The 25,842-nt window shown below is 40.1% G+C and overlaps 1 protein-coding gene across 8 annotated transcripts in view; it reads right to left on the reverse strand.

Annotated features, from left to right (window-relative positions):
• Positions 1-279: 279 nt before the first annotated feature.
• The window catches only part of Pign (phosphatidylinositol glycan anchor biosynthesis class N), a 128,914-nt gene continuing 103,351 nt past the window's right edge, over positions 280-25,842 (reverse strand). For 6 of the 8 annotated variants that reach the window (XM_031379798.1, XM_031379781.1, XM_031379770.1 and 3 more), the window contains one exon: positions 2,809-2,932. In XM_031379798.1, coding sequence (XP_031235658.1) covers positions 2,809-2,932 — 124 coding nt within the window. Of the gene's footprint in view, positions 2,933-25,842 lie in introns of all 8 variants that reach the window. The other 2 variants (XM_031379807.1, XM_031379741.1) reach the window with 1 other exon arrangement.

Consider the following 25,842-nt stretch of genomic DNA (forward strand, 5'->3'; position numbering starts at 1 on the left):
AGTTCAGTTCCCTGATAATTAGGTTACATCACCCTTCACATACAGCCAATTTATAATACAACAGCCCCCTACCACCTCATTATTCCCTACCACAGGGTCTCCCGTAACATGTGTTGCCTATGCTGACCTGGAGCATGTGATGCCCCTCCTAGCCCTATAAACTTTGGGATTATAGACAGGCCTGTGTTATCACATCAACTTGTAATATATTTTTTCTAAGATGTAAGAAAGTACTTTGTGTTCTACGACTTTATACACTAAATAATAAAACACAAGGAATTTATTAGCAAATTATGGCCATTATAGTTAGTAGCAAAGATTTATTCATGATTCATGTAACACAGTATGTTTTTCATCTGTCATTCATTATTTTAATTATTTTCACCTTGAGATGTCTACATGAAATCATTTTAGAAAACATAAGGTTTTAGAAGTGCAGGCTGGTGTCTAATTTTTTATGGCCTTCAACTCATGATCTCCTGCCTACACCTCCCTAGTGCTGGAATTACAGGTATCGGACACCATGCCCAGTTTATCCCCACTTTCCTAAAGCACTTACTAATTTAAACAATGCTAATTGGCACATTTTGTAGGTTTTCATTTTGAAACTTAGTATAATATTAACAGAAAGGAAGAAAATGCCTTAAAAAGAAATAAAAATTTTGCCTAAATCTCATTTACTTCTGCTATTCAATGCAAAGATATACACTTCAAGATATGAGAAACACTGTGCCAGAGGAAAGAGTGCTCTCCCAATGAATGTGAGTATCTTGCTGAGTGTAGCAGGGAGCGCTGCAATTGCAGAAGCAGTGCCTTCTACAGACTGGAAGCAACTCAGAGGTAAAAATGTACTTTGGAGGACACAATGAAAAGTACAAGGCAGAAAGCACCATTTATAATGTTAGTTTAAAAAACATTAATTCTGGAGTTGGAGAGATGTCTCAGTACTTAAAAGGTAAATATTATTCTTGCAGAAGACCTGAGTTTGGTTCTCAGTACCCATGTTAGGCATCTCACAACCTCATAACCTGTGACTACAGCTTCAGTAATCCAACATCCCAACATCCTCTTATGGACTCTGAGGGTACCTGTGCTCACATGTGCATGAAAACACACACACACACACACACACACACACACACACACACACACTTACTTAAAATTAACCCCTGTAGAAGAGGAATGTGAATTAAATTGTATAAAGGTAAATAGTAAGTGTTCATATAATGGGATCAGAACTGTCACCTGAGGGTCCAGGAAGGTAGCTGGGTCGTGGTTCTGCCTGAGTCAGCATTGCTGCAGCAGCTCATTAGCTCCCACCTAAACTGTTCCACAGTGATGCTGAAGCCTGTGTTAGGACCAGCAGTTCTTTTTTTTTATTTTATTTTTTATTTTTAATTTTTAATTTTTGGTTTTTTCGAGAAAGGGTTTCTCTGTATAGCCCTAGCTGTCCTGGAACTCACTCTGTAGACCAGGCTGGCCTCGAACTCAGAAATCCACCTGCCTCTGCCTCACAAGGACCAGCACTTCTTTTCTAATGCACCATAATGGGTTTCCTGCTGTATCAGTAGAAAATAAAGTATATTTTGCTCAGCTGAGCTTACTCTTCCAGATATATATTTCCTTACCTGCCAATCTGAAAACTTTAATAACCTGTAAAGAATTTTTTGGTCATCAATGTAGACTAGTAATATTACAACTTGAATCAAAAAAGCAACTGTTTTTTTTTTTTTTTAAATAGGATATATATCAGCAATATATCACCAAAGCAGATAACATTATTGTACAGGCAACTCTACACTGTATAGGTCAATTTATGGAAAACTTGAATAAAAATTACTCTCAAATTACCTCATACATTGGAATATACAAAGGGAAAGCTCAATGTAATGAGATGGCTGGTCTTTGGTCTATCTAGAATTTCAAGACAAAAAGAGTAGCAAGTTAATTTGAGTCTTTATGATACTGTCAGGAAACTATAGCCACTATTTGGGGAGTTACACTGAAACAATAACTAACAAAGCTGCAGAGTCCCCCAAAATTTGAAGATGATCCAGAAATTGACAAAATGTAGAGGTGAAAGCTTTGCTAGATGACTGGGTATGAAAACCCCGGAAGCAGTACAGAGAGGCACAAGTCAATGTACTGCAGGAACAGAAATGGCAAAGCCTGGCAGACAGCTTTGCTCTGAGGCTCAGTAAATCCCAAATTGCAGCCCCACTTGTTTTTAAATTATCACATGCTCCAGCAGTCAATGCTGGGTTTATGTTGTAACCTGTGATTCCATTCAGTCCCCATTTGGGGATGACTTTGCAGAGTGTCATACTATCCCCACAGGTACATGAAGCTGACAGTGAGGAGCCAAGGGCTGTAGGTACTCTCAAACATTACTGGGAAAGCTGTCAGACAAAAGAAAAACCATTATTTCAGAACACCTATAAATCCAGAATGCCAGATGCAACATTCTCTAGGAGAGAATGTACTGTGCATTATAATCCATCATCTCTTAAAACTGCAGTGTTATCATGTATGCATGTGATGTATATGTGCATGACATATGTGCAAGTGCATGGTATGTGCGTATATCACAGCATGTACTTGGAGACTAAAGGACAACCTTTGGAAGTCTGTTTTCTCCTTCCAGTGTGGGTTCCAGGGATCAAACTCAGGTTGTCAGCTTGTGCTACAAGCACTTTTATCCGCTGAGCCATCTTGCTGGTCCAATATCCATTTTCTTGAATCCTTGGTGGGACTTTTCTTTAAGAAGGAAAATCAGGATGCAGATGCTGATTAATGGCTTCACCAACATCACATAAAATGGCTTTTGGGTTTGCCACACAGTTGGAGTTTCTTTGTTGTGAGCAATTGTGCCAGGCCATTAAGAAATACCAGAAAGATGGTCATGGACATGACAATCACATAGTGGCTGATGCTGCAAAAGGAGAAAAGGGACATGTAGAAGGCAAGGAGGGAATGTATGAGAAAAAGCACAAGATTTTTAACTTGATGTATAAAACATGGAATTACAAAAAGTGCACAGAATTATAAAAGGTACCAATGATTTAAAACAGACATCAGGAGCTAGGGAGGTGGGCCAGTGGATAAAGTGCTTTTCCAAGTAAGCACAAGAACCTGAGCCCCAGCACCCATGTAAAGTCAGACATGGCAGCATGTTCCTGCTGGAGGTGAAGACTGGAGGATCCCATGTTCTTTCTCACTGGCCATCTAGCCAATGCAGCTAATTGATAAATCATAGTGTTAGGTCTCAAACCCAGGATAAATGGCTGAGTACCTACTTAACATATCAAAGTACACCTGGCTACCAGGTTCTCCCCAGTATCCCTTAGTCCCTGCCTGTTACAGGGTGTGTCTGGCATACCACGCCCAATACTCTTTCCTCCTCCAACCCAGGAGCTCGGCTGCTCTTCCTCTAGTTGCCCTTCCCTAGATAACCCAGCCATTTTGGCTACCTGGATCTTTTGCCTGCCCCTCTATTCTCCTGGTCTCCGGGCTCTCCCCTCTTCCTGCTTCCTTTTGCCTCACATGGCCTACCCCAGGGTTATGTTCACCCTGCACCCTCTTAGATGTCTGTTCCTTTTATCTATAATAACCCCTCCCCCACCACACCTAGGAGCAGTCCTATACTTCATTTCTTTCTTTTTTTTTTTCATTCATCTGTGCTGAAACTATGAGTTCTTCCATGAGACTTGGCCTCTCCAAACCAACCAAGCTGCTGACTTGACTCTCCTAAGGTTTGTTTCTGTTTGCTTTTGCAAACCACCACATTTGAGTCCAAATTCTAGAGTCTGCATCTTCAGCAGCTTTCTCCTTCCACATACTCTAACCATCCATCTCTTGCCTACTCAGTGAGTGTCCTCTCTCTGGCTCCTAGAACTTTCTATTCTCTTAAGGGCACCCACGACATATGCATCTCCTGGCTACACCCTCTGGGACCCCATCATGCCGGAACTCCCTACTTACTAAGACTCCTCTCCCTCTTCCTCAAAGCCCCTCATAGTCTACCTTTTCAGTTGTTTTCTCCTCTACAAGCTCTACTCAATATGTCTTGTCTTTCCTCCTCAACTAGGTAAGTGTTCCCAGAGAACTGCCTACTTTTGTCTACTTTTAGGACACTCCTCTCACCCTACTGGGGCCCCTACCACATGGGAAAGGATATCTCTCCTTTGTGTTTGGAACATTTCTCTCAGGCCAGTCTCCAGTCTGTTTGGGAACATCCTGGATTGAGATTCTTGTCACCATGGCACTTATTCCCTCTGTTCCCTCATAGTCTCTCTTCAGCTCTCTCCTGGAGTTTCTTCTCCCTTGAAGTTGCTTGCTCTGACTTTTCCTTAAGCCTTCCTATAGAGAAGGACCTGCTTGGGCAGAGCTTCTAGATGTTGTGACTCTGTTCCCTCTCAGCTCTTTCCTCAAAGTCTCTGCCGCTTCTCTAGGCCCTCCTGGGCCTACGACCCTTTCTTTGCCTCCTCCTCCCCCCACTTAGAGCTCCCAGCACTATCTCTCCTAGTGGCCTCCTGGGCTTGTACATTGTGAGTTTACTTGCATCCCTCTAGCAGATGCCTGTTAAATCCTGAAGCTCTTTTAAGTCCTTCTTGGCCTCTGTGACCTTGTCCGTCCTGGAAGTCTTACATTGGATTTCTCTCCCTCTTGGCATTGGAACCCTCCATCAGGTGGAGTTCCTGCTTATTCTCCTTGTCCCTCATGACTACAATGTTCTGTCTCTTAACTCCCTCTTAGAGCATATTGGAACTCTCCCTACGAAAGAGTTTGTTTACATCCCTTACTCCTCAGGTTCAGAGATTTTTATTAAAACCTTGTTGTCTTACTGCAAATGGCTTGGCCTCCATATATATGGCTCTATGGCCAAAGATGGCATAAGCCAGTTTCAAATTCTTACAGATTTTAACAACATTTGCCAACACACAAGCAAATGATTCCAAAGTATTTTAGCTCTAAGGTTTTTCAAATTTCTACTCTTAAATCTTTTATCTCTATGATTTATTTCTCTGTGCTCTGCTCTTAAGAAATCTTTTAAAATTATGCAAATAGTGTTTATCTCAGGATTTATAAATTCATTGGGTATGGTTAAATAATCTGTAAAATCTGTAACAAAAGTTACTTTAAAAATTGTAGCAAAAAGTTAACAGTTAAAAAAAACTATATATAGGTAATCTTAATTTGCTATATCATAGTATATGTAATTCAACTCTAGGGTATGTGTTTGTGTGTTTGTGTGTTGTGTTTGTGTGCGTGTCTGTGTGTGTGTGTGTGTGTGTGTGTGTAAGTTGAATTCAACTCTTGTTTAGGAAAATAGAAATTCTTAAAAAACAACCATGTGGCTCTCCTCCATCTTGGCTGACAACCTCAACAAAATGAAAACAACAACTATGGGCTGGAGAGATGGCTCAGAGGTTAAGAGCACTGACTATTCTTCTAGAGGTCTTGAGTTCAAACCCAGGAACCACATGGTGGCTTACAACCATCAGTAATGAGATCTGATGCCCTCTTCTGGGGTGTCTGAAGACAGCTATAATATACTTACATATAATAAATAAATAAATTTTTGGAAAAAAAAACCAAAACATCCAACTACATGAGCAGCAGCCCTTTTACTAAGGTTAAAGAGCACATGCCATGTGACTTCTCCATCTTAATGTGACTAACCATGTGGCATTAACCAGCATTTATAAAACTTCTTAGTCCTAATGAGCTCTGTTTATCATTATATCTCCTTTTTAGAATAAGGAGATAATAGTAGGTTTCCAAAAATATTTTGGGTAAGTATGGATTTTGTATGATGATAAAATCTTAAGGTTAGAAAGGTCTACTAAGACTAGCATGAGTTGACTTACAGATTTACACTTAGCTACTTACGTCTCCACTAACTGTTGAGCGCCAGAAAATTTAGATAAGTAACAGCATGTATTTGATAAGTAAGATTTATAAATTCTTGAGGTCTATTCAAGTTCGCAGTAATATTTATCTAGGTTCTTTGTCTTTGCTTACTTTGTTAAGCTTTAGATATCTGAATAAACTAAGTCATACAAAAAAACCCTGATATTTGGCCTTCTGCCAAGTCCTAGCCTGCCCTGCTAGTCTTCTCCCCTGAAGACACCATATCCTGAGCCATCCCAGAAGAGCCACAGCACTCAGAGCAGTTGGTAAGAATTCCCCCAAAGTCCCAGAACTGCCACTGGGAGCCCAGTGGACTCAGGACCCATCACCCACCCCCCCCCCCCCCCCCCCCCCCCCCCCCAATACAACTCCCCTCCCGCCGGTCCTTTCTGTTGGGGCAGACTGCAAGCTGGAGATACCATATCCTGAGAAATCCTAGAGGATCCACTGCACTCAGAGCAGTCAGGCAACTGCCACCACAGCCTGAGGTATCCCAGGAGATCTGCTGGACACAGAGCAACTGAACAACTGGCCACTAGCTTGTCGCAACCCTGAAGATGCCACAGCTTGAAGGTATCTCAGAAGTTCCTCTGTACACAGGGCAACTGAGCAACAGATACCACAGTCTGAAGACCTCCCAGGGGATCTGTGGAATGCACGGCAACTGACCTGACAAACTGAAAGCTGTCAAGAAGTTCTGTTGGACACAGGGAAACAGAAACAACAGTCCATAGGCCCCTCTGGAAAAGAGCTTCACATGGGACAACAGCTTAACTGCTCCACTGAAGACTCAACAGTCTGAAGGCTTCCAAGGAGATCTACTGCAGCCAGGCCAACAAATGATCAGCTTCTCTGCCTGTTGGAAGGCCCCACAAGAGGTCTGCTACACCCAGGGCCACAGGCCTTCCAGGAGACCAGAAGCAACCAGGGACAAAAGAGGCAGACTACAGACAGAGCTACCCAGACAAGAACCAGGGATAACCAAATGGAGAGAGGCAAGCGCAAGACCATAAGCAACAGAAGCCAATATACGTGGGCATCTTCCGAACCCAGTTCTCCAACACAGCAAGCCCAGCAAGCCCTGAATACACCAACACACCTGAAAATCAGGAACCTAACCTAAAACCCTATCTCATGAAGATAATAGAGTTCTTTAAGGAAAATATAAATAACACACTGAAAGAAATACAGGAAAATACAAGTAAACAGGTAGAAGCCCTTAAAGAGGAAACAAACAAACAAACAAAATCCCTAAAAGAAATACAGGAAAACATAATCAAACAGGTGAAGGAATTGTATAAAGTGGTCCAAGACCTAAAAGTGGAAGTAGAAACAATAAAGGAAACACAAATGGAGACAAATTTAGAAATGGAAAATCCAGGAAAGAGGTCAGAAATTACAGATGTAAGCATCACCAACAGAATACAAGAAATAGAAGAGAAAATCTCAGGTATAGAAGATACCATAGAAGAGACTGATACAACTGTCAAAGAAAATTCAAAACATAAGAAACTCCTAACCCAAAACATCCAGGAAATTCAGGACACAATGAAAAGACCAAATCTAAGAATCATTTGAATAGAGGAGAACAAAGATTCCCAGCTCAAAGGACCTGAAAATGTCTTCAACAAAATCATAGAAGAAAAACTTCCCCAACCTAAAGAAAGAGCCATAAAGGTACAAGAGGCCTATAGAACACCAAATAAATGGGACCAGAAAAGAAAATCTTCTCCTCACATAATAACCAAAACACTAAACGAACAGAGCAAAGAAAGAATATCAAAAGCTGCAAGGGAAAAGGGCCAAAGTACCATACAAAGGTAGACCTATAAGAATTACACCAGACTTCTCAACAGAGACTATGAAAGCCAGAAGAGTCTAGTCAGAGCTCATGCAGACTCTAAGAGAACACAAATGTCAGCCCAGGTTACTATACCTAGCAAAACTCTCAATCAACATAGATGGAGAAAACAAAATATCCAGAACAAACCAAATTCAAACAGTATCTACCAATACAGCCCTACAGAGGATCCTAGAAGGAAAACGCCAATACAAAGAAGGTACCTACAGAGGATCCTAGAAAGAAAATACAAGGAAGGTACCTACACTAAAGAAAAGACAGGAGATTAAGCATCTCACAACAAAGCCAAACAGACAGAACCACAAGCACATAAAGACACCTACAAAAACAAATAGGTCAGGAACCAACAATCATCTCTCTTTAATATCTCTCAATATTAATGGACACAACTCACCTATAAAAAGACATAAGCTAACAGACTGGATACGCAAACAAGATCCAGCATTTTACTGCATACAAGAAATGCACATCCATAACAAAGATAGGCACTATCTCAGAGTAAAAGGATGGAAAAAGGTCTTCCAAGTAAATGGTCCCAGGAAACAAGCTCGAGTTACCGCCCTAATATTCAATAAAAGAGACTTTCAACTGAAAGTTATCAAGTGTGATGAGGAAGGACATTTCATATTCATCAAAGGGAAAATCCACCAAGAGAAAGTCTCAATTCTGAACACGTATACCCCAAATGCAAGGGTACCCATATTTATAAATGAAACTTTACTAAAGCTCAAAACACACATTGAACCTCACACAATAATAGTGGGAGACTTCAACACCCCACTCTCACCAATGGACAGGTCAGACACAGTGAAACTAGTAATAGAGGTTATGAACCAAATGGATTTAATAGATATTGATAGAACATTTCACCCAAAAACAAAAGAATATGCCATATTCTCAACACCACATGGTACCTTCTCCAAAATCGACCATATAATTGGTTACAAAACAACCCTCAACCAATACAAGAAGACTGACATAATCCCATGCATTCTATCAGATCACCATGGCCTAAGGCTAGTCTTCATTAACAGCAAAAACAACAGAAAGCCCACATACAAATGGAAACTGAGCAACTCTCTACCCAATGATAAATTGGTCAAGGACAGAATAAAGAAAGAAAATAAAGACTTCCTGGAATTTAATGAAAATGTTGACACATCATACCCAAACTTATGAGACACAATGCAAACAGTGCTAAGAGGAAAATTCATAGCACTAAGTGCCCTGGTAAAGAAACTGGAGAGATCTTACAATAGCAACTTAACAGCTTCTGAGAGCTCTAGAACAAAAAGAAGCAAACACCCAAGAGGAGTAGACAGCAGGAAGTAGTCAGACTCAGGGCTGAAATCAACCAAGAGAGAGAGAGAGAGAGAGAGAGAGAGAGAGAGAGAGAGAGAGAGAGAGAGAGAGAGAGAGAGAGAGAGACAGACAGACAGACAGACAGAGAGAGAGAGAGAGAGAGAGAGAGAGAGAGAGAGAGAACAATACAAAGAATCAACAAAACCAAAAGATGTTTCTTTGAGAGAATGAACAAGATAAATAAACCACTAGCCAAACTAAATAATGGCCCAGAGGCAGTATACAAATTAACAAAATGGGAAATGAAAAGGAAGACATAACAACAGAAATGGAGGAAATTCAAAAAAATCAACAGATCCTACTACAAAACCCTATATATAACAAAACTGGAAAATCTAGATGAAATGGATGATTTTCTAGACAGATACGATATACCAAAGTTAAATCAAGAGCAGGTAAAATATCTAAACAGGCCCATATCTCATAAGGAAACAGAAGAAGTCATTAAAAACCTCCTAACAAAAAAACAAAAACAAAAAACAAAAAACAAAAAACACACAAAAAACCCAAAAAACAAAACAAAACAACAACAACAAACCCAGGCCCAGATGGATTTAGTGTAGAATTCTATCAGACCTTCAAATAAAACCTGATACCAATATTCCTCAAACTATTCCATAAAGTAGAAACAGAAGCAACACTACCTAATTCATTCTATGAAGCCACAATTATTCTGATACCTCAACCACAAACAAGGACTCAATCAAAAAAGAGAACTTCAAACCAATATCACTTAATGAATATCGATACAAAAATACTCAATAAAATTCTTGCAAACAGAATCCAAGAACACATCAAAATCATTATTTATCATGATCCAGTAGGCTTCATCCCAGGGATGCAAGGTAGGTTCAATATATGAAAATCCATTAACATAATCCACTATATAAACAAAGTCAAAGAAAAAGATTACAAGATCATCTTAGACACAAAAGAAGCATTTGACACTCCTACATGTTAAAAGTATTGGAGAGATCAGGAATTCAAGGCCCATACCCAAACCTAATAAAAGCAATTCACAGCAAACCAACAGCTAATATCAAATTAAATGCAGACATACTTGAAGCAATCCCACTAAAACTGGGACAAGACAAGGATGCCCACTCTTCCCATATCTATTCAATATGCTACTCAAAGTGCTAGCTAGAAGAATAAGACAACAAAAAGACATCAAGGGAATACAAATTGGCAAAGAAATTAAGGTATCACTATTTGCAGATGATACATAAGTGATCCCAAAAATCCTACCAGAGAACTGCTCCAGCTGATAAACAACTTCAGCAAAGTGGCTGGATATAAAATTAACTTAAATAAATCAGTAGCCTTCCTTTATTCAAATGATAAACAGGCTGAGAAAGAAACTGGGGAAACAATTCCTTTCACAATAGTCACAAATAATATAAATTATCTTGGGATAACTCTAGCCAATCAAATGAAAGACCTATATGATAATAACCTCAAGTCTCTCAAGAAAGAAATCGAAGATCTCAGAAAATGGAAAGATTTCCCATGCTTATGGACCAGCAGAACTAATATAGTAAAAACGGCCAATCCCCATCAAAATCCCAACACAATTCTTCAAAGACATGGAAAGAGCAATTCTCAAATTCATCTGGAAAGGCAAAAAACCCAGAATAGCAAAACCAATTCTTAACAATAAAAACACAGGTGTGGGAATGACCACCCCTGACCTCAAGCCCTACTAAAGAGAGTGATAAAAACTGTACCGTATTGGCATAGAGACAGTAATTGAAGACCCAGAAATAAAACCACACATTTGACCTAGATGCCAAAATATACAATGGAAAAAAGAAAGCATCTTCAATAAATGGTGCTGGTCTAACTGGCTGTCTCTATGTAGAAAAATGAAAATAGACACATATTTGTTACCTTGCACAAAGCTCAAGACCAAGTAGATCAAGGACATCAACATAAAACCAGATACACTTAATCTAATAGAAGAAAAAGTGGGAAAGAGCCTTGAACTCATTGGCACAGGGGTAAATTAAATGGGACCTCATGAAACTGAAAAGCTTCTGTAAGGCAAAGAACATAGTCAATAGGACAAATCAGCAACCTACAGATTGGGAAAAAAAAAAAAAACTTCACTAACCCCACATCTGATAGAGGGTTAATATCCAAAATATATAAAGAATTCAAGAAGCTAATGTCCAAAAAAACCAAGCAACCCAATCAAAAACTGGGGTATAGAACTAAACTGAGAATTCACAACTGAGGAATCTTGAGTGGCTGAGAAGCACCTAAAGAAATGTTCAAAGTTCTTAGTGATCAGACCCTGAGATTCCACCTTACACCAATCAGAATGGCTAAGATCAATGGTGAGGATGTGGATAAAGAGGAACACTCCTCCATTGCTGGTGGGATTGCAAACTGGTACAATCACTCTGGAAATCAGTCTGAAGGTTCCTCAGAAAACTGGAAATAGATCTACCTGAACACCCAGCAATAGCATTCTTGGGAATATACTCAAAAAATGCCCCACCATGCCACAGGAGCACGTGTTCCACTATGTTTATAGTGGCCTTGCTTGTGATAGCCAGAAGCTGGAAACAACCCAGATGTCCCACGACCGAAGAATGGATACAGAAAAGGTGGTTCATTTACACAACGGAATGCTACTCAGCTATTAAGAATGAGGACATCCTGAGTTTTGCAGGCAAATTGATGAAACTAGAAAATATTATCCTGAGTGAAGTAACTCAGACCCAAAAGGACATGCATGGTAGGTTCTCACTAATAAGTGAATATTAGTCAAAAAAGAAAGAAAGAAAAAATACAGAATATCCAAGATATAGTCCACAGAACTCAAAAAGTTAAATAAGCTGAAGTACCCAACTGAGGACGCCTCAGTCCCACTTGGGAGAGAGAAGAAAGCTATTACAAGTGGGGAGGGAGGGAGAGACCTGGGAGGGAAAGTGGATGTTGGGGGAGGAAGTAGGAGGGAGAGGGGAACCAGATCTGGTACTGGGTGAGGGAAAAAGGCTGAAGCCCTCAGGGCCAGCAGAAAGAATGGAAACAGGCAACCTTAGGAAACAGGAAGTTGGGGGGAGCCTTCAGAATGCACCAGAGACCTGGGAAGTAAGAGACTCTCAGGACGCAAAGGGAGGGACCTTAGATGAAATGCCAGACAGTAGGGAGAAGGAACTTATAGAGCCCCCCTCCAGCAGGAAGGCAGGAGATCAAGTCAGGGATGGGGTTGCCATCCACAGTCACATCTCTGACCCATAATTGTCTCTGTCTGAAAGAACTACAGAGATGGAAATGGAGAGGAGCCTGAGGAAAAAAAGGTCCAGCCACAGGTCTGAAGTGGGATCCAGCTCAGGAGGAAGTCACAAGGCCTCACACTATTACTGAGGCTATAGAGCACTCACAAAAAGGGACCTATCATGACTGTCCTCTGAAAGATCCAACAAGCAGCTGAAAGAGTCAGATGAGATATTTGCATCAAACCAATGGACAGAATCTGTTGACCCCTGTTGTTGAATTAGGGGAGGCTGAAAAGAAGCTGAGGAGAAGGGCGATCCTGTAGGAGGATCAGCAGTCTCAATTAATTACAGTAGTAAACTTTATTTAGTTTCCTGTATATGTTTTCAAAGTTAAGCAGAAAGCAAGCAATTAGAAACAAGCAGTTTGCCTATTTAGATGCACTTAATACATGGTCATCAAGCACTTCAGATATCTGTGATAAACATACCAGCTGCTGTTAGCATACCTAATCTCCTCCAAAGAAGATAATGGGCACCGAAGAATCCTACCTAGAGCTTGCATTAAATATGGCAAAGCTGGACACTTCTTGGGTTCCCAACAAAGCTGCTCTAATGTCAAGAGGAAGCAATCATAGAAAAGATTACATTGTCCCCCAATCACTTATTAAATGGTTGGGCTGTCAGGTCTCAAACCTGAGACAAATGGCTAACTGAGGTGCCTATTTAACATATCAAAGTGGACTTGGCACCAGGTTCTCCCAGCACTCCCAGTTTGTTAGAGGGTGAAGTGTTTATAAAAAGATAAAGAGGGATATGTTTTATTGGATGTGTGGTTCGGTATGGGAGAAGGTAGTGCCTCTGTGGGCCCATGCTGAGGCATCCCTTCCCCTAGGGACCAGCCACACAATGGTACAGTATAGAATAGAGTTTATTCAGCACATGGGAAGGGGAGTCAAGAGGGTAGTACAGACAGAAAGGCAGAGAGGAGAGGGAGGGAAAGGGAAAGGCAGAGGGAGAGGGAGTTAAGAGTTCAGAAGTAGAGGTCAGCCATGAGCACATGGAGAGAGGGAGGAAGGAGTGAGAAGACAGGAGAATGAAGGTAAGAGCAAGAGAGAGTGGAGAGGGCAAGCAGCCCTTTTTATAGTGAGTCAGGCATACCTGGCTGTTGCCAGGTAACTGTGGGACAGAGCTTAGACAAAATGCTAACACAGGGTGCAGCTGCTATAACATCCACTGCCCCCACCCTAACCTCCTCCAGCCCAGGAGCTCGGCTGCTCTTCCTCTAGTTGCCCTTCCCTAGATAGCCCAGTCATTTTGGTTACCTGGCCCCTTTGTCTGCCCTTTACTCTCCTGGCTCTCCCCTCTCCCTGTTTCCCTTCTCCTTACTTGGCCCAGCTCAGGGCCATGTTCAGGATGGACTCTCCCAGATGTTTATGCCTCAGACTATGTTCTTTCTTTAATCTACAGTAAACCTCCTCCACCATACCAAGGAACAGTCATGTCCTTCCTTATTTATTTTTTCATTCATCTAGTTTCAAGAAGAGACCTTGCCTCAAAAGCTAAGGTGAAGAGAAATAGAGGCAGACACCCAAATGAACCTCATGCTTCCACATGCACATGTACTGCCCATGTCCCCATATAAAATAGATACTGATAGTAAGAAAAAAAAACAGAAATCACTTAAATAAAAACATATATATAATATATGTTTACTGGAAATGAGTTAAAATAAGCAATATGCCTTGACAGGTAAAGAACTCTAAGCCTCAAGAACAGCAGAAAGGGGTTGTTTTTAAAGCTCATGCACACTAGATACACCGTATCCTGTAACAACACCAACCTCAACAAGTTTGTAAGAACTGGGACCATACAAATCATTTGTTTGACCACCTCATAATCAAAGTATCCAGCAGGAAAATCTCTTAACATTTGGAAATAACATATTTACATATAATCTATGGGCTAAAGATAATGCTTTTCCCTTTTCTCACTTACTAAATCAGGATCTCGTTATGTAGCCCAAGTTGCCTAGAATTCTATTTAGCTCAGGATGATACCATGATTTTCTTGCTTCCCTATCAACATTAAGTACTATGAAATGTAGATTAAGATAAAAATGAGACATCGTCACATACCTGTTTACATTGCTAAAATTAAAAAAAAAAAACATAAAAACTGAAAACAAAACCAGCGCCAATGCCAAATGTCCACAAGTATATAGAAAAGCTGGACCAAAAGTTGTGCTCACAAGAATGTTTACAGTCTCTTCATAATAGCCCAAATTGGAAATAATTCTGTCCTTCAGCAGATGAATAACTAACCAGCTGTGGATATCTTAACAATAAGAATGAACTACAGAAGAACCTGAATGCATGAGTAGAAAACAGAGTGCAATCAGCTCATTCCAGTTATAGAACATTTGAGAAATAACAAAACTATTGAACCAGGAAACAGATTGGTGATTTCCAGGTCTTAAGAGGGGATGGGAGTCTAGGGGGAAAGAGTGTAGCCAAAAGGTCTTTTTGTGGCAAGAATGTCCTACCTTGACAGCATCAATGCTATCTTTGTTGTACTGTAGCTTTGCATAAAGTTACAGGGAACTCACATGGAGAGTAGATAGCACCTCTCTGTAGTCTTTCTTATAACTTCATGTAAATAAATTATTATCTCAAAAATACTTCTTTTTTTTTCTTTCTCAGTTTGTGGGTCAGATAAAATAAGAGATGGGCTGGATTTGGCCGAAGGATCAAAGACAGCTGAACTCCACCTTACACTGCAAACATACTTCCTCACTCCACCTCTAGAGTCAATCCAAGGCCTTACTGCCACCCAAACAATGTGTATTAAATGAACTATTAAGGAAAGTAAATTGTAGGGGAAGTCATAATGTCATCTTCTTTTAAATAGCTTGGCATAAGCAGCCTGGACTTAAATCAAGATTTCCCTAAAATGGCTGTTATAGACAAAATTTAATATTAAATGCACTAAAGAAACTACAAGACTGACAAATCATCTCCATAAAAATGAAATAAAATTACCCTTGTGAGATATTAAGAAATGAGGTATCCTGCTGGCATTAGAGTCATCAGGCAAAACAGCAGAAAAGGAAAGACAGCCTGCCTGCTCAGGTCGTGAATCTGATAAAGAAACCATCACAGAACTGGAAACAATCCTGGCTGACTCTACTTGAAGTTTCTGAGCATAAACGTGATTGGCTTCTCAGTGCTTCAATCCTGATGAAGAATCATCTCAGAGTAACTACAACATGCCCTCCCTCCAAGTTCTGTTAACTCACTGTCAACTGAATTGATGACTTTGTTCACAACATAAAAGTGCTTTTCTTTGGCCCCAGAGCCTCATACATGAGCAAATACATGTTCATATTTTCTATGTAGCTGCTTCTCTTAAACAATGCTCCACCTCTCCTTGGAGCCTACCCTTGACTTTCTACTGAAAGACCCTCCTGTCCCATTTCACCAATCTACCTCTTATGGAAAGAGCAGCCCTCACTCTTTACACTCCACTTTCTAATCAGAAAAACATAACAAAAAGACTCTCAAGTCTCTTAACTCAGGTCCAAGATCATCTGAGGACTCTTAAGTCCGATCTTCCTGAGTCCAGCTGTCCATCTCCTACACCCTACTTCAGCAGGTCCACCTCCAATCACCCATTCAAGACAGGCAACCTAGGGCTCACTGATCAGGCCTCTATTTCCACTTCATCCAGTCATCAACCAGTTCTCCCAGTCTCATTCTTAGTTTAGGCTCTTGTCACCTTTTGACTTGTTACTCTATCCCATAGCACCAATATCTCAGGGGTCTATGTTCCATAACAGCCGCCTATCTATCTATTCTTGACCTATATTATGTTATCTATTTTGTGGTCAGTGTTTTAAAAGGTGGAGTGAATCAAATAATTTCTTTGCCCAGTAATCCAGTGTTTTACGAAAGTCCTCACCATACCCTCCTGGGGCATCCATGGTAACAACCCCTCCCTACTCTCCAAACTCACTCTCTACTATGCTTACTTTTAAAAGTTTTGCATGTATTAGCACCTAAGTTAAGGCTAAAGGAATGTATGGCTTCACTTTGAACAGCAGGTATCATGACTCACTAAACTTTCCAGTGTTTCTGGCACTTGCCAATACAAACTTCTGGTACATTTCTATTTATGTGATACTCACATAATTGCCAGGCATTAGCCATAGAACTCAAAGGCTGACTTCATAATTAATGCAGAAATCTTCAAGTATATATGATTTCTGCATCTTTGCAGGTCATTTCAAAACACGTACCTGTTTATAAAAATGAAATCCTACACCCATTTAGCTGCATATTCTGGACACAACTTCTTCGTTTAGTAGAATGTTTGCTGCCCAGGTCAGGGACTCACCTTTGTAATTAAAGGCAAGCTAAATAAGGGAAGGAATACAAACTGCCCAATACAGAGCCTTGGGGACAAAATCTGAGAAAGTTCAGCCAGACCTAGTTCTAAAGACAACCAGGCAAATAGGTGGGGAGGCATTTTGAGGAAAAAAAAAAAAAAAGAGAAAGCTCTGAGGACTGTGATGTTACTCTATCAAGGGTGGACGTATTATATCTAGGAAGGACTAACAACACAAAGTGTTAGTGCAGTGGAATACTACTACTCAGCAAAGAAAAACCAAAGCACTGAGACAGGTTACAGCATAAAAAAAGTAAATATATAGAAAACAGAAGACTTTAGGTATAAATAATGTATATTTTAAGATTCTTCTTATAGAAATGTCTAGAACTACCAAACCTGTGAAGACAAGCAGACTGTCATTTTCTGGAACTGTTTATGGGAACAGGGTGAAATGATACAGATGTTTAATAAAATTATATTGTAATGAGTTCCAGAACTTTAGAAATTTGATTATTTACAACATCCACTTAACTTAAAGCTTTACAATAGATGAATATTATGATATGCAAATTATACTACAATAAAAGGAGTGAGGACAGTAGAAGAAAGAGGGAACAAGAATAAGGCAGGATTACATGTAATACTTTAGTTTTGTTAAAATTTATCAAATTTTTAGGTCAAAATATCAAGTCAAACTGGATCCCTAAGCAAAAGTGTCTGTAAAGATAAGTGATCCATCTTCTAGTCTAATGAAAAGCCTACCTATAAAAGTAATTTATTCCAAAGATCAGCTGCCCTCTGACTATGGCCTGAAATACCTGTCTTGCAGCTTGTTCAAGCTGATATCATTGGTAGAAAGCATTGATGAAGCTCATTATCGAAATACCACTGCCCCATCAGGCATCTGGCTGGGAGATTCTGCATCCATAATTACTTTTTATTAACTTGCAATATACTGCTGAGAAATTAAAAAAAAAATTCTGTAGATCCACTCTGGTGTTCTAGGTAACACTGTATAATATCACAGATAAGTTAACTCAGCTCACAAGGCTAGTGAATTGCTATTCTATTCTTCTCTAAAATCCTGGCATTCATAAAGCCACACAACAGTCACGAAATCCCTATGAATAACAGACACAAAATGTTTGTGGATATCAGTATATTCTCACACAGAGAAGTTTAGAAAGAAAACTTGTCACAAAGGCAAAACAGCCTAAGACCTCATTCACACGGCCCTGGCTTCCCCTGAGGGAACAGTCGGCGAATTCAGTGATGTCGGACAGACAACATCATCACACAGCCCTGGCTTCCCCTGAGGGAGCAGTCGGCGAATTCAGTGATGTCAGACAGACAACATCATCACTTTTCAAATACACTTTCAAACAGGAAGTTACCAAACCTGACTGGAAGGCAGTATTTTCACAAATGAACAGCATGACGAAGATTTAATGTATGGGTCTTATAATCTGGTGATTTATTTCTGAATCTTGCCATGCTTCCTCCACCACTAACCAGGCTTCTCCCTGGCAGTAATATAAACGCTTATGAAGATATGTAAACAGTGCCTGTCCATTAGACCAGCCTCATACTGCTCATGAGGCAATATGGACGCTGTTGCTATACAGTATACAAGGGAAGAATTCATGTTCCAGTTGACCAACAGGAGCATCAACAATAAAACACTCGCAGTGTAGCATCCAGAATGCAAGAGCAATTCCATTTAGACAAGCTAACCTCATCTCATTTTGCCATCTCTCCAACCTGACATCCCTTCCCTAGCACTCCTCCTCCCTGAAATCACCTTCCTTTCTTAAAGGAAAGGTTAATATAACAAGAAAGGCAAACAACACAGAGATAGTACTGCTTCCTTGGTGTTCTCTGGTTCTCAATTTTCTCTATGGTTTTGTGTTTGAATGAAAACTGTATTTCCATAATGGAAAGTTTTTAAAAACAGCAGGGAAGGAAGCTGAAAGTCCTACACAATGCCAAGAAAAGTGTCATGACAGATGTGAAACACAAGTTCTGCAAGGGCCCTTAAAAACACATCAAGCAAACACTGGGTGCAAAGTGAAAATAAAATAAGACTTTGTCAAGTTAGACCCAGTAGATAAAACAGGAAGGTTCAAAGGTTTGAGACCATTGCATAAAAGAGTGAAAACCTACATAATCAACACTGCTATGAGGGAACCAAAGAATGGTAGGAAAATTGGCAAACTGTATGTCTATCTAGTAAGAGATATACAGAATACAGAAAGTCCCACAACGCAACAACAAAACAAACAACTCATTTTTAAAAAGGAAGACTGACTTGGATAGATACTACTCATTGTGAGGGAAGCAGAAGTTTCAAATTCAGAGACACAAGCAGAATAGAGTTGGCCAGCTTCTGGGCAAGGGAACTACTGGAAGCCAGAGTTCACTGAACACAGAGTTTCACTTATGCATAATGAAAAGTTCTTAAGATCTCATGTCAAAAGGAGGAGCATATCAATATTGATCTTTACATGTATGACAAGCAAAATTTTGTTGTTAAGCATGGAAGTTGCATAAAAAGAGACCAATGAAATGGAATAGAGAATCCAGAAATAGATCTGTACACTCCAGATCCTTATGTTGTTCTTCTTGTTGTTCTTGTTGTTTGAGACAGGGTTTCTTTTGTGTGGTTCTGGCTGTCCTGAAACTATCTGCAAACCAGGTTGGCCTTCAATTCAGAGATCTGCCTCCCTCTGCCTCCCTCTGCCTCCTTCTGCCTCCCTCTGCCTCCTGAGTTTATGCCTCCTGGGATTAAAGCAGCTTCAGATCTTTACTTCTTAATAAAGATATTAAAAACACAAATTAGAGTCCTTCCAGTCTCTCTGGGCTGGTGTCCTGAGCAGACTTTGGGCGCAAGCTCCACAGCCAGTCAGTCCCACAACACCCAGAGTAAGCTCCACTCCCAGGCACTCTAACAGGCCCAGGATCAGAGGTGAGGAGGACCCAACATCTGTCCCAATACCAGGAGTAACTGGGACCCAGGCACAAAAGAACTCCACCAGCCCAGTGGCTCAGGTTCCTTCCAGTCTGTCTAGGATGGTGCCCTGAGCAAACCTTGGGAGCAAACTCTGCAGGCAGTCCCAAAACACCCAGAAGAAGCTCCACTCCCAGGTGTTCTAACAAGCCCAGGATCCCAGGATCCCAGAGACAGCTTGACTCTGAGGAGTTCTGACACAACCAGGATCACAGGAAGGACAGGCTCCTGTTAGATTTAGCAAGGCCAGGTAGCACTAGAGAGAACCAGACCGGGAGAGGGGGGGAGGTGGCGGGGGGGGGGGGAGAGAAGCTTAAGAAAATGAACAACACAAAGCAAAGTTACTTGGCATCATCAGAACTCAATTCTCCTACCATAGTAAGTCCTAAACAAACCATCACACCGGAAAAACAAGATTCAGATCTAAAATCACTTCTCATTATGATGATACAGGACTTTAAGAAAGACATAAATAGCACCCTCAAAGAAATACAGGAGAACACAGGCAAACAGCTAGAAGCCTTTCAAGAGGAAACACAAAAATCGCTTAAAGAACTACAGGAAAACACAATCAAACAGGTGAAGGAAATGAGCAAAACCATGCAGAATCTAAAAATGAAAATAGAAACAATAAAGAAATCAGAAAGAGAGACAACCCTGGAGATACAAGACCTAGGAAAGATAAAATAGTACATCTGAAGAAATGGCTCAGGGGTCAAAAGCATTTGTTGCTCTTTCAGAGGACCCAGGTTTAGTTCCCAGCACCCCATGGGAAGCTTACCATCTGTCACTCCAGTTCCTGGGGATCTGGTATGGTGCAAATACATCCATGCAGGCAAATACTCATGTCCACAAAAGAAAAATAAACAAATCTCAAAACAACAACAACGACAACAACAACAACAACAACAAAACCCCCACAAATTAGAGAAAAGGCACCTGTTTACTGTTCTAGTTGGCAGTTTGACCTGGGAGGGTGGAGCTTAAAAATGAGTTAGACTGGGGCTGGCGAGATGGCTCAGTGGGTAAGAGCACTGACTGGTCTTCCGAAAGTCCTGAGTTCAGATCCCAGCAACCACCCGTAATGAGATCAGACCCCCTCTTCTGGTGCATGTGAAGACAGCTACAGTGAATTACATCGGAGCAAGAGGGGCTGGAGCTAGCGGGGCGGAGAGCAGCCACACACATGATGGCTCACGGCCATCTGTAGGGCTACAGTGTACTCATACACATGAAATAAATAAAATAAATTAAAAAAATGAATTAGACTAAATAAAGTCTCATACAATAGCCTATTTTATTCAGAGCATCAAACAATATATACCCCATGGGTTAAGAAAGGTCACCTGAGTAAAGCTCTCATGAGTTCAAGCTGTATATAATCACAAGGACAAGCTTCACATGGAGAAAACTTGTTTTCCATATATACAAATGACAATCTTCAGTTGTAATGAACAATCTAAACTCCTTTTTGCTGTACCTGGAAGGGGTATGAAAGCACATTCCAAGAGCAATTCCATGTTTTATAGAAGCTGAGGTCACAAGACTTGTCTTGTTCTCCTGGAGTTTTCTCACAAGCACTCAGAATTTCCCTCTCACGACTCCATTCTTGAACTGTGTTCTGACTGACAGCCTTTAATCAAATGGAACCAGATATACTCATGCAGAACACTGAACCTAAATCTCTCTTTAAACTTAACTCAAAATAGGCCAAAGTCTTGAATGTAAGACCTGTAACTATGTCACTACCAAAAGAAAATGCAGGGAAAACACTTCTGGCTTTAGGCATAGAGAATGACTTCCTGAATAGGACTGCAGAGCTCAGGAAATAATACGCAAAAGTCAACAAATGGGCTTGCAGCCAATTATGAGAGAATAAAGAGAAAGCCTACAGAGTGGGAGAAAATCCTCACCAGCTTTTCTGCCAATAGAATATTAATTCCCAGAACACAAAAAGAAATCAACAATCAACATCAAAGAACAGACAGTGCAATCAGGAAGCAGTCAAGTGAACTGCAAAGGCACTTGTCAAAAGAACTAGCGGTAACTGCCTGAGAAAGTATTCAGAAACTTTGGCCACTAGGGAAATGCAAATCAAAACAACACTGAGCTTCTCTAACTCTCCTAGTTAGAACATTTTTCACTTGGTGGGGGGAAATGATTCTTTGTTGATAATCTAGTAGAAGCACTAAGGAAACCAGTACAGAGGTTCCTCCAAACTAAAACCAGCATCACTATATGATCCAGATACACCATTCTTTCCCCACTTAAACCTCTAATTTATATAATTCAAAACTTCATGGTGAGCAGTCTAGTCTCTCTGTAAAAATTACCCATTAGACACAAAGCCACCATTTAAACACCATTAGACACAAAGCCACCATTTTATATTTTTGGTTGTGAGCCTAGCCTTTAACGGCTGAGCCATCTCTCCAGCCCAGAGCCACCATTTTATAAACAGCACTGGGGCATGAAGCAATTCTGGTGTATGTTACAAGCATTCTAACACTGAGCTAACATCTGTAGCCCCAGTTCACTCAGTTCCGAGCTACGGTTTTTATGGAAAGTGGTGCCAGATTTGCAATCTTCACACGGGTCTTCAATAGCTGGGATGGTCACCATAGCTAGCTCAAAGTCCCAATTTTGGTTGGTTTTGTAAAATGGCTTATTTCACTACAAAACATACCTTATGAAAAATTCTCTTTCTAAGTCCAGACAGCGAGGGAACAATGAGAAAAACAGAGCCTCCACCATCAGAGTGCTGTCTTTAAGCTCAAACTTGTACAGGCCCTATAGTGTGAACCAACTGCAATCGCCATAGGGTGGCAGGGTCAGATGGAGACAGCAAATACATCTGTTGGGTAAGGTAACATCTACTTCTTTTGTGTTGGGATGGAAAGTGCATAATATAATATGTTGAGAGACACTACAATAATACAGTATAATACAAATGTAGTCTCTTTTTCTTTCTCTCTCTCTCTCTCTCTCTCTCTCTTTCTCTCTCTCTCTCTCTCTCTCTCTCTTTTATTTGGTAAGTGTGACTCAGTGCAATCCTTAGACTGGACTCAAATGTGAGTGTTTTGTTGTTGTTTTTACTTTGCCTGTGCTAGATGGACTCAGAGCTTCTGAACTGTCATTATACTGCCTTTGAGGATCCACAATACAAATAACCAACTTTGGGTAGATGGGGTGTGAATTGCATTACACAACCCTACTCTGAATTATGAGCAATTCTCTGCACACCACTTGTACTCTTCAATTGTCTTCAGAAATTTACTTTAAAAGAGGATAATCAGATGGGATGAACTAAGGGATGTTCACTTCTTCTAACTATAATATTCCTCACACCCATTAATATGTGAAATGAAGATAAAATCTCCTCATGAAAGGTGTGACAGTATCCCCAATACAAATGCTGCACACGTCTCTTCCCCTTTCTAATTAAGCTTCAAAGAGTGGCCTAGGACGACTTCCACCTCCTGACTCCATTGCCATTGAAGCACTTTTCCCTTCCAGCAGGAAATGGAGTATAAGAAGCATATGGGGAAAAGGAACAGTGATCAGTAAAGAGCTCATTCCTTCTTTCTCATTTCTCAGGCGTCTTCCTCTGCATGAGTTAGTATCCTCATGCTTCTGTTTACTGAACATCAATTAAAGAGAATTTATGACCCTGATAGGAGAGGATTTAACTTATGTCATGTTCATTTCTATTTCATATAGTTACCTTAGTTCTGTTTTTCTTTATCAACTGAGTTTGAGATAAAAGTTCCATGTGAGAAAATAGAACTATTTTCAGTATCCAATTAGCTGAGTGGTAACAATAGGTACACCCATGAGGCCACCATTGTTTTCAAGACATCTAGAATACTTCCATTCCCACAGAAGCTCCCACATGCACCTCTGAATCAACCCCACACCCCTAGACCACCAGTGATTAGCTTTCTGGAAATAGAGACTGGAATTTTATCTAAGTGGAAACAATATACTGCATACCCCTACATATCTGATTACTTTCAATTACTGTAGTTTCTGAAATCTGTCCATGAGGCTAAGTCAATCAATCAATCATTTGTTTTCACTGGGAAGTGGTCATCTACATTCTAGATGCAGCAGAACCAATTTATCCACTCATATATTTATAACAGGTTTTATGAACAAAGTTGCAATAAAAACTCCTATACAAATCATTCTGTGCACATTTTTCCTTTTCTTGGATAAATACCTAAAAATTGATTGAGTGGTCAAGTCATAGAGCTATATGTCTGTCTATCTGTCTGTCTCTCTCTCTGTATATGAGGCTGTGTCTCTGTATATGTGGCAAGCATGTGCACATGTTTATGTGCATGTGGGTATGGGTGCATATATATATACATATATGTATATGTGTATATATATATATATATATGTGTGTGTGTGTGTGTGTGTGTGTGTGTGTGTGTGTGCAGAAGTCAGAGTTTAGTACTGAATCTCTCTCTCTCTTGCTCTCCACTGTATTTTTCACATAGGGTCTCACATTGAACCTGTAACTAATAGATTGCATAAGATTAGCTTCCCAGCAAGTCTCATGGATTATCCAGCTCTGAGTCCCCATCACAGGCACATGTCAATAAGCCAGGTGTATTCCCCTCCTTTCCACGCTTGTATATCATGAAATATGACCATATACATCCTCATTTATCCCTTCTAGTCTTCCCTTCATGCCCACCTCTCTCTCCTAGCTATGTCCACGCTCTTTTTATAACCCACTAAGTTGAGTTAGTGCTGTTCACACGGGCATTAGAAACCTATCATTATGCCTAGCTTTTTGTGTAGCTGCACATCAGATCCCAGGTCTGAGAGCATCTAGTTTAGCTGGAAAGCAGTCAGGTACAGTTGGAAATTTTGAGAGGGATATCTAATGTATACTCTTATACAAACCTACAGAAATTCCTAGAAGCTCAAAGTGTGACTAAATATTAACTAAATGAAATCAATTTATAAAAACATATCCTATCTCATAATCCATTTGGGGGCAAAAGGTAGGAGGATCAATTTTTTGAGGATATATTCTCAGAAAGAAGAATATACCACTGCATGTGATAATTAGACACTGAAAAGAGGAAACTGACTTGCTCAGATCATGTTTTAGATAAATAGCATATTACAATGTTCCTTAAAGCTTCTAAAAGGCAGATAAGTTATCTATTGTTAGAAGTCATCTAGAAAAGGCTATGGAAAGCAAATGAGTTTCTGGAGATGGCCCACCATTTTGCATGGCTGTGATGGGTGCACTCTCCAGGCAGAGTCCTTAGTAACTTCATCCCAGGATTGCTTGTGGGCTTCTGATATGCCTTTCCTGCCACTATTACATAGCCCAATGGTTCCTGGGCATGAGCCCACCCTATTGGGCAGATCTCCTGTAGAATCAATACAAAGATGTACTTTCATGTAGTAATGCTGTGTAGATGAATTGATGATTTCATAGTTTCTGATAATGATTTTATAGAACTTCTAAATTAATACTAGTAATATCAATCCCCCTATAGAATAAGAGCTGCAATACAGTTCTGTAAAACTTCTTTTGTCATGGGCTAATTACACTAGGAAAAGAAAACAGGCTTGAATCAAATTTATGATCAAGGAAAACATTTCTTCTAGGTTAGGAATGAGGTCACTATCTGGTAAATAAAGGTCATAAACTGGGAATGGGCAATTTACTGTAGGTACAAGAACAGAAAATAAATGATAGACTAGTTTATTTATACAAGACTTCAAAATAATAAGATACAAGGCAGATGATTTGTCTTGACAAAACTGTGCTAATTTATAATATAAAACTATTGCTTTAAATGTGTAATGAAGTTATGGAGCTAGAAAATAGATAATGACTGTTTAGTCAGGTCCTAGTCTTACGATAATGACTGTTTAGTCAGGTCCTAGTCTCACTGGACAGATATGTAAACAACTCTGCAGTAACTCCTCCAGCCTTCCTGACATGAACTATTGCCTTCACCTTACTATGCTTTAAAAACTATGTGGTCCAAATAACCCTATTAAAAAATGGGGTACAGAGCTAAACAAAGAATTCTCAATTGATGAACACCAAA

The sequence above is a fragment of the Mastomys coucha genome, unplaced genomic scaffold, assembly GCF_008632895.1.
Source record: "Mastomys coucha isolate ucsf_1 unplaced genomic scaffold, UCSF_Mcou_1 pScaffold1, whole genome shotgun sequence".
Classification (NCBI taxonomy): domain Eukaryota; kingdom Metazoa; phylum Chordata; class Mammalia; order Rodentia; family Muridae; genus Mastomys; species Mastomys coucha.